Source organism: Corvus brachyrhynchos, unplaced genomic scaffold, assembly GCF_000691975.1.
Source record: "Corvus brachyrhynchos isolate BGI_N302 unplaced genomic scaffold, ASM69197v1 scaffold315, whole genome shotgun sequence".
NCBI lineage: Eukaryota > Metazoa > Chordata > Aves > Passeriformes > Corvidae > Corvus > Corvus brachyrhynchos.
The window spans coordinates 884,584-894,517 of record NW_008237903.1 but is presented as its reverse complement, the minus strand read 5'-3'; the positions used below and the strand labels follow the sequence as shown (position 1 = coordinate 894,517).

At 43.9% G+C, this 9,934-nt stretch overlaps 1 protein-coding gene across 6 annotated transcripts in view; it reads right to left on the bottom strand.

Moving 5' to 3' along the window:
- Positions 1–3,082: 3,082 nt before the first annotated feature.
- Positions 3,083–9,934, bottom strand: part of SHANK2 (SH3 and multiple ankyrin repeat domains 2) — a 272,609-nt gene continuing 265,757 nt past the window's right edge. For all 6 annotated transcript variants that reach the window (XM_017733032.1, XM_017733033.1, XM_017733036.1 and 3 more), the window contains one exon: positions 3,083–9,802. In XM_017733032.1, coding sequence (XP_017588521.1) covers positions 9,229–9,802 — 574 coding nt within the window. In that variant the 3' untranslated portion in view covers positions 3,083–9,228. The remainder of the gene's footprint in view (positions 9,803–9,934) is intronic.

Here is a 9,934-nt window from a genome sequence, read left to right as displayed (position 1 = left end):
CCTAATTAACCAAGCCTCTTACAGCTCTGCCTCCCTTGTGTTTGCACAACAGTGCAGAAAACTTTCACGTGGTCAACAAAGTACTGATAAAAATAAAGGCCATCAAAATCTCAGACTCAAACACGGCCTGAGAGTATTGCAAGTTGATAACAAGATTTCTCTACTAAATACTGGGTGTTATTTCCAGTGGAATCTGGAAACAGATCCTCCAGTCAGTTCATTCTCCATGAGTCTCCTGCTTTTAAAATTGCATTGCTGCTGATTCGCACTGGAACCACCTTTTCCTTCTGCAAAGCCCAGATACCAGTCTTGGACTTTGGCTTTTGTAGCTGATAACTGCAAACAAATCCAAATGTTCTTGGGTTTAGATTGCTTAACACAAGGGAAAATATGGAATTTCATCTATCCAGGAAGGAGACAGTCAGGAAAAAGAAGGTGTCCTGCGTATAAAGAAAAATAAGGCAGTGATACAGCAAAAAATATTCAACAGTTCTTAGACTTAAACCCCAGACAAGCCAGGACGAACTGGACTTAACTTCTGTGGGAAGTTTTATTTGAGCCTCCATTTACACTGCAGGGATAAAACTGAGTCTTGTAATAAACCCAAGAACCTCAAATGATGAGATAACACTTGTGTTTTCAGTACTGTGAACGAGCCATATAATGAAATAATGGCACAGTCCACTGGTGTCCTCAAAGGTGCCCCTGTTGCCCTTTAGGGGACAGTGAATCATCCATAACCCCACATTTATTTCTGGGGTTTTTTTGTGAATATTGGTTTTGCTTTTCGAATCTCTAAAATTCCTCACAGGGTTTCTTACCATGGTTAATTAGACAGGTTTTTCCCAATCTGGTGGAGCATCCTTACATTAGAACATTTCCTTTATCTGTTGTCTAATAACGGGGGGGGGAGGAAATTAATATGTTTTGCTAAAGATTTTAGGCTTTATAGAAACTGCCATAAATTTTCTGCTGTCCTTGCAGACAAGCTGAATAAAACCCCCAATGATCTTCAGCTGTTTTCTTTCTTTCTTTCTTTCTTTAAAAAAAAAAAAGGAACAAAACAAGCCATGAAAACAAACAGAACCTGAAGGCAAGGACTAAATGGCACTTGTTAGCAGGAACACTGGGCCTTGTGTAATCTTGAATTTAATCCCTAAGGGGTTGCAGATCACTGTTGTACTTTGTTTGCTTTATTGCACCTATTTTGGGCTGACAAGAGGATGCAGAGCTGTGCAGAGGTGGAAATTTTGTCTTTCCTGAACAAAGTGTTGCCCTTTTCCCCAGCAGTTCATTAATGCTGCAGCCAGGCTTTAGGTTTGGCATCTTTTAGCTGCAATATCCCAGGTTTTCTTTCTCCGCTCCAGAGCTTCATCTGGTGCTTCAGTGTTAACCCAATTAATAGTTTTCAAGAGAATCATAGAACCCTGGAATGGTTTGGGTTGGGAGGGACTTTAAAACTCCTCTCATTCCCCTCTCCCGCCGCGGGCAGGAACACCTTCCACCAGCCCAGGTTGCTCCAGGAAAGGGGCTGGGATCCCTCCATCCCATTGTTCCCAGCCCACAGCTTTGGCAGCAGAGTTCACGAGAAGGTGCCCCAGGACGAACTGTGTGCCGTGAGAAATAAATCCCAGGCTGTTCCTTGCAGGACACCCCAGCACAGCCCCATTCTCCTCCTCGTTTGGGCTCCCTCCCGGCTTCCAGCCTGGAACCACGCCCAGCTGGTGACGGGTCCTTCCAGCGCCAACATTCCCCCTTCAGTCACCCCCTCCTCTGGCAGCTCAGCCCTCACGTCAGGGGGAAAATCAGACACCTCCTTCCAGCCTCCCATTTCCCGGCTCAACAGAGCGAGTCCTTCCCAGCCCAGCTCCAAGCCCCCATTCCCAGCACAGCAGCTGATTCCCACCCTCATCCCGCTGCTCCCGCTGCTCCTGGGAACGCCCTCCAGCCACTCACATCGAGAGGGATTTATTTCTTGTTCAAACTTCCTTGCCTTTTTTCGTGGCTGGGTTTTGTGCACGTCTTTACCAAGCCAAATTTCTCTTCTTCCCTGTCCCCTCCGACAGAGCGGTCCCGTGGAATTCCTGCCGGGATTCTCCGCTCCGTGCGTGCGGAACGAGCACCTTTCCCCCGTCCCCGTGGCTCTGGGCTTTCCAGCTGATCTTCCCTGGGACGAGCCAGCCCGGTCCCCAGCAGCAGCAGGCAGCACACACAGGATGGCTCAGCCCCAAAGGGTCCCAGAACAGCCCAAGGGCAGCTGCTGGAGCCGGGATGTGCCCACGGGGCAGAGCCAAGTGTGTCCGTGGGCTGCTGGGAATGCACAGAGAGGGGAGGGATTGGCCCCTGGAACAAAACTCCTGTCCTAAAAATTGCAAAGTAGCTCCAGGAAGTCACCTGCCCTTGCTCTGTGCCTTCTCTGTGACGCAGAAAATGAGCGTTTGTGGAGATCTCAAATGGCCTCAGGTGAGGTGTGCACCTGTAAATGTCTCTTCCTGGGGCACTAAAAGTCCTACAGGCGAGCCAGCTGAACCTGTGGAACGTTGCACACACTAAAGCTGACACCCACTGCTTTGGAGAGAAAGAAAATTGCTGAGACAGAGCAAATGGAGAGCAGGGGATGCAGCACAGCTTGAGTGGAAACAAAATTCTGAACACAACACTACTTCTTTGCACAGTTTTGCACAATTTGACTATGCCCAGATAAAAATGAATCGATTGTCGTTCACTTGTCAGCACTGTGACAAGTAAATGGTAAGTGATAAATGCATCAATTACAAAAAAAATTAAAAAAAAGGCAAGTGAGTTGTGTCTCAGCCTCCTTTCTGTCTGGTCCCTTGGAGCTCTCACCTCATCCTTGCCACTGCAGGTCTGACCCCAAAGGAGACCCCAAGCTGCACCACGGGGTCACAACAAAAGGACAAAAGAATGACAGAGCCCCAGCAGTTCCTCACTCAGGATTTTCTAGGGGCAGGTTGGGTGGGGAGAGCCAGGCCTGGCCATTCCCAGAACCCAGCAGGGAACGCTCAGAGACCATCAGGTAATGGGAGAACCCCAGTGGAAAAGAACCCATTAAAACATGAGGTAGATTTTGAGGTTTCTGTATATTGTATTCTCTTCAGATTTCCAAAGCAAACAGGTACACGGCGACATTGATTCCAGTACAGGTTTAAGCACATGCAACACTGGTGTCCTATCTGTACATTGATTTCTAAGGCTGCCCAAGGACCTTTACATTGAAAGCATACAAGAACTCACACACACGTGCACGGATTCCTCCTGGCATCAGTCCCGAGGAAAAAAAAGAACTGGAATTTTACTGGAGAAACCAAACTTCAGCACTGCAAGTGCATCTGGGAAATCCCCCCCGGCTGTTCTGAACTGCTTCCTAATCTCAAAACTCACTTTTTTTTCACAATTTGGAGCTGAACAGGCTGTTGTTCATCAGGTTGTAGTGTCCGAAATGGTTCAAAACAGTCCAAGGTTTACAGTACTGGAGACAAAACCTATATTCCCATTACAAACCATGCCGGATGCAGATGAAGTATCACATGGAGATGCTGACGTTCAAAACAGAAAACTGAGAAAACGCAAGCACAGAGAGACCAGAAACCACATTAAAGACTTCTCATTTGTGTATAATTTGTGTAATTATACAGTCAGCCTTTCTGTGACTCGAATGCTCAGGCCAACCTAAATAATAACAATACAAAATTGTCTAAAACGGCTTCTTTGTAGAAAGAATGACAGTTGTTGAAAGTAAATAAATAAATCAATCTTTTTAAAGGTCTGATATTGCTCTGAGACAGTGTCCATCAGGTTCCACTAGATGTCAGTGGCACAGAACCAGTTTGTGGCAGACTTAATGGCATTAAGTCCACTCAGTTTATCGATTTATCCTCGTCACCTCGTCTGTGAAACACAGCCCACGTCAGCTGTACCAACCACCCAGGATTTATGGCAGTGAACTGAACCCAAAATAACAGTCTCATCTCATTTCTTTTCCCCCTCTTGCTTGCTAGGTTTGAATAGAAGACTTGAAATCAGGCTCACAATGCCAAAAATGTGGCGAGATAAGGTCTGAATCACTGCAGTTCCTCAGTTTTTCCTAAAGCAGTGACATGGAGCTCACTCCAACCCCCAGCACTCTCTGTTTGTCAGGTACTGAACACCTTGAAGATAAAGCTTTTTATGTGAAATACAGTGTAGCTGATCCAGGTGGAAAATTATAAGGCACGTACAATTTTTTTTGTTGGTTTTTTCTTTTTCTTTTTCTTTTTTTTTTTTTTAAAAACACACATTCTGAAGCGCTGTTGCAATCGTGCTACTCTGGGTGGCCCAGCCAAGGACAGAGGGGATGAAAGTCCACGAAATGCAGGAAAATACAGGAAAACAAAAATACAGGAAAAAAATACAGAAACCAAAGAATAAAGCAGAACACATTGATACAATGTACACAGCGACAGCAATGATCAACTCTTCTCATTTCTTTGGCCAACAAGCAGTGACAATTGCAAAGCATCCTTTGTTTTGCACTGGAAATACCTGACTTTATTTGGATACACAGATGTTTAGCACTGGATTGCCACAATACCTGAAATAAGTAAATAAAAAACCCCCGAACAGGCCGGTTCTCGTCTGTGTTTTTTAACAAAACAAAGCTGCCACGTAATTGTTGTTGGGAAATCATGAGAGAAATAACAACAGGGGGCTACAAAAATGATGAGCTAGAACGACAGCTGAGAAGAGAATCGTGGTTAAGGAACATATGAAACCAAATGGCAACAGTTCTAGGCATTTATTCCAGTATCTTAGAAAATAAAAATAAAAAATACTCTTCATTGCATCACCATTTAAAGATAGAAAAACAAATCTTTAACTTAAGCCACAAGAAGATGCGAATTGTTTCCTTGTTTTTTGTTTTGTTTCGTTTCGTTTTGTTTTGTTTTTCCATTCGCAGCCTTGTTTATTCACAGTACAAACAGAGCTGGTACAGATTTTAAAGTCACAAGATGCACAAAGTCGGACAAGGAGCACTGTTCCCTTCTCCCCCCTGCAAAGCTGCTCTGCCCTAGAGAAACTCCAGCCCCCCAGCGAAATAAAAACCCCAAGGCCCCACTTTTGAGTGCCCTGTGAAGTGGAAGAGCAGCCCCGGAGTGGTGTGAGCAGCAGCAGCAGCACTAAAGCTCGGGGGGGGCATTCCCAGCACACGCTCAGCCAGCACAAAGAACATTCCACGGATTTTGGAATTCCACCTTAAGGCAAAAAAATCAGGTAACGCAGTTTTCTACCTCTCCCCTTCGAAGTTTCCTGCTTTTCCAGATTTCAAGCGTGACCCCTGAAATTCAGTGAATGAACGGAACATTCGGCATAAGGAATGCTTTAACCAAAAAAAAAAAAAAAGAAGGAATGAACAGGAAATGCTTTTCCCAACAATAAATCAGTAATTTTCCCTTAGTTCTATCTACATTTTGTTAAAGCATTTTATGCGTTTTCAATAACAAATTGCAACTTTTTTTGGCAACTTTTTTTTCCTTTTTAATAAAAATCCAGACAGTGTTCTCTGTTTGCAATCAGAACCACACCCTTAGTGCAATATTATATTTATTTCTTACAGTAATTTTGGTTGCCATACAAGAGTATTAAGGATTGGGGAAAAGTGCAAGTTACAGGAGCTTGATTTTTTTTTTTTTTAACCAGTTGAAATAAGAGGAATTAAAGCACAAAAATTACAGCAACATAGATAACGTGAACACAAGTTGTTACACAAACTATAGCGAGAAACATAGTAATATCTAGAAAAGAAAAGAAAAAATGTAATGGAAAAATTATCAATATTTGTGGCTCATACACATAATCATCGCCAGATCAACTGGGTAATGCCTTTTAAGAACTGAGAGGAAAAGAAAAGAAAAGAAAAAAAAAAAAATCACTACTTTTTTATTAACTTAAGTACCACAAATAATTAACTTCTTTGTGATATGTAAATTCTGTAAATCAACAGTCACATCTAGTCATTTTATAATATATGAATTAAACTTAAAATGTTCTCAGACACCTAGGGCAAGGAGTCTGTGCAGTTATACACAATTTACATCTTGTAAGATTTTGGTATTGTATACACAAATATTACAGAAACTAGGCATGTAAATGCAATTTATTTAAATTACAGTATATAAACAAAAGTTGATCCTAAAACCCAGAATATCATAGATCTCTAACGACTTTGTTTTTCACTATCAGAGTAGCATGAAAGAAATGGGTCTTCTCTCCTCCCCCCTGGTGAAAATACTCAGAGGCCACGGCGTTATCTGTTACTATTGCTTTCTTTTTTTGTTTCCAACCACCCCTCAGAGCTGGAGACCGAACTCGGCTTGGCAGAGGTGCATTCTGGTGGTCAAAGTAGGTCCCCTCAGGCCTCCTTACCTTTTTGCTTCACAGGACACAACGTGAAAAACGAAACTGTTCCCTTACAGCTCCTTAATCTGCTCTCTCCCACTCGTTTGGTACCTGCTCTTGGAGCACCTGCAGAGAGGCAGGAGCAGGAGCCACGCCGGTGTGAGGAAGGGACGGCTCTCACCTGGGGCTTACCGGGGCTCGCTCAGCGCGAGTTCAACCCGCAGGGAGGTTGTGATCCAAAAAAGCAGCTTTAAAAGTCAACTTCTACGTGTTTCTTTTACTACTGCATGTGTTTCCTAACGCATTTCTGGCACGTGTTATAGAGGTAATAGCAACTGTACCCAAAGAAACAAAGGAAAAACGAAAAAAATAAAAGAGAGAGAGAGCATGGCATCAGTGGTTTATTTACTGAATTCTGTCCTATCACCAAATGGAAGACAAACGATGGCTAAATTACCTTTTTTTTTTTTTTCTTTTTTTCTTTTTTTTCCACTTCTTAAAGTGTGTGATGGCCTCAAGTTGCCTGCATTGACCTATCTGAGTGGAACTGCCATGTTCTACACCTCCCGTGGAAAAAAACTCAGCACTCCTCGACAGCAAAACGCCTCTCGGTGCTTCGTTTTTATTACCAGGTTCCTTGGAACTCCCCAAATACAAACAGAGCGCAGTAACAGATGTTAAGTCAAAAGATTTGCTGTTCCATAAAGGGGGCAGGAGGCTTAAATAAGTTGCTTTTTATGAGTTTCCAATGTGTTGGTAACTGTAACCACTTTTGAAGAAATATTCATCCTCCTCTGTAGAAGTTCTAGCAAAGATAGAAAATATAACACAGCTCTGCTGGTTCAGATGCATCCAAATGAGGTTGATTTTAAAAAGGTCAAGACTTTATAATTATTCCACAGAAATAGTAGTAAACCACAAAAAGTTTTTTTCTTTTTTTTTCTTTTTTTTTGTTTGTTTTTTTTGTGTTTGTTTTTAACTTCCTAGCACTGAAGTGGCACAAAGGCTGCCCAGTAGACCAGCCACTTATTTTCTTAAAATATTGTGCTTATAAACTATCTGTACAACTATTTAAACTTGCAGTAAAGAAAGATATTTAAAATGCTAAACTTTATGTACTCATACTAGGGCTGTTGCAGACCTAATTAGACACTTGTTTGTGAGCAAAAAATAATCACAATAATAAAAAAATTAGAGATAGGCTGGACCATATCAAGGACCATATCAAGGAAAGAAAGTTCAGGTACCTTGCAAAGTGTAAGGGAACCTGAAAGTTTGGTAGGGAGGCAGTTTAGCCATCCACACCCAATTTACCCACCTTGAACATCTTGAATATTCTGTCCAAAAAGTCCTACAAAACTCACAGATATTCAGAGGTGTTAATTACAAGGGGGAGTTCAAACATGCAGAGAGAGACTTGTTAACTTGAAAGTTGAAATAATAATAATAATAATAATAATTTTTTCTTTCTTTTTAAAAGGAGCCGTGTGAACCAGCCATGGGTGTTTCTCCCCTGCTGACGGAAGTCTCCTGGAAAGCTCTCTCTGCCCCCGCTCCCAGCCCTGGATTCTGGCAGGGTGCTCCCACCTCTTGTGCCAAGGAATGGGCTGGGGGCCAGTGCCCAGCCCTCTGTCCTTGTCCAGAGCCAGTTCCTGCTAGTAGTGATAAAATGAGAGCCTGGATCCCTCCCCAGCCCTCCTGGCTCTCGGAACGCGCGCACCCCGAGACACTCGACAGCTCTTTCCATCTTGGCATCACCTCTCTGCCTCCTCTTAATGAGCCGAGGCATTTCCATTGCTAACAGGCTGAAATCCCTCTCTCACTTCAAATCCTGGCACCCTTCCCACTGACTTCAATGGGAACATTCATCTCTCCTCTCCTCTCCTTCCTTCTTGGCCTGCTGTTCAAAACACCCAAGCACTCACTGAATTAAACAGCACCTCTCAGGGATCAGCCTCCCTCAGAGTCTGACTGTCAAGTCCCAAAGCTTGTCCTGCCTTGTGGAGCTCCTATTCTGACTCGGCAGCAGCTGAGCTGGTTGAGAACTGGGGGCTCTCAGGCTCAAACCAGCTTCAGTTTGCTGCTAAGTGTGCGTCCCTCCTCGGCCTTTGCTCAACGTCTGCACCGTCCTTCAGGCCACGTCAAGGGAGTGTGCACTGAACTTGTTCTGCCACCTTGGAAGAGTGCTAAATACAACTGCAGAAAGAAAGAAATACCAGGTAAAACAGAGCAAGGTTACCTTTGGACTGACTCCAGCAGGACAGCCAGCTTCACTGCCAACAGATCAGGGAGCTATGCCAGTAAAAAGAGAGCAATATGAACTCCTGTGCCCACCTCAGTATCTCTGCTACTGATAAAACTGGGTTTGAGTGGTAACAGAGCAACCTGTCCTCTTAAAATGAACCAAGAGCTGGGGAAGGAAGCCCACTTGGAGACTGAATGTCAAGAAGAGAATAAAATAAAATGCAATTTTTTTTTCTTTCAATAAAAGAAGCCCTGAAATGTTTGCAATTTTAAAAGAAAATCGTCACGCGATGGTCCCGGCCAAGGGCAGTATCAAGAGATACCATTTTTGAAGTTAACAACTGTCTCTCTCTCACACCTCCCCACAGCTTTGAAATAAAGTGGCCCCACTTCTTTAGCATCTTTAGGTTTGTGTTTGGGCATGTAGCAGACAGTCTGCATCACCTGAGTACCAGGAATTCATCTGTTTTCCCCCTCCCCCCCCCCCCACATTTTTTTGCACTTGGAGACAGACAAGGCATTTGGGGTATGTCAGTACCAGCCCATCTCTAGTTATCAACAGAAGTTTGTGAGGCAAAATAGCTATTCTTATCTGTCCAGCAGCTGCTTCAAAGCTCTTTCTATGTTCATTCTGTGCCCAACTCTAGTCACTCCAAGGTCTATCAGATCTTCCTTCTGTAGATTTGGTAAATGTGTGCCATCTATTTCATTGTCCATAAATGTTTCTTTATGTTCACCTAAGTTTAGACTTTCCAACCAATCTGCCACATCTGGTTTAGTCCACAGGTGGACAGGCTTAGTTGTAAAAGGCTTATTTGAGATTGGCTGTTGTAGTATTGAGGGAGAAGGAGACCTGCTGCGCCCTGTGGTCAAGCCAAATAAGTCCCCAGAAGGGGGCTGGCTGGGTAGGCTAAATACATCGGACAGAGTTGGAGAAGGAGATGAGGCTGAAGCAGAAGCAGTCAGAGGAGCAGGCATGATGTCTTTATTGATCTCTGTTGGTGAAACCACAGGGCTGGGAGCGTGCCTTGCTCCTGAGGTCCTGCTGTCATAGTCTGGGGACCTGCTCTGCAGTGTGATCGGCTGGCTGGCTCCGGGTCGGACAGTGAAAGTGATTGTTGTACTTCGTGTACCTGAGACAGTACTCATGACTTCCGTGCTCCTGCAATTGCAAACAGACAGGCACAGTTAGAGCTGCTGGCCACCAGCATGACCCCAGCAGCACGTGGCAAGTACGGCATGGGAACGCTTGGGTAGTTCACATTTTAACTCCAAGTACAAAAATGGTATCGTT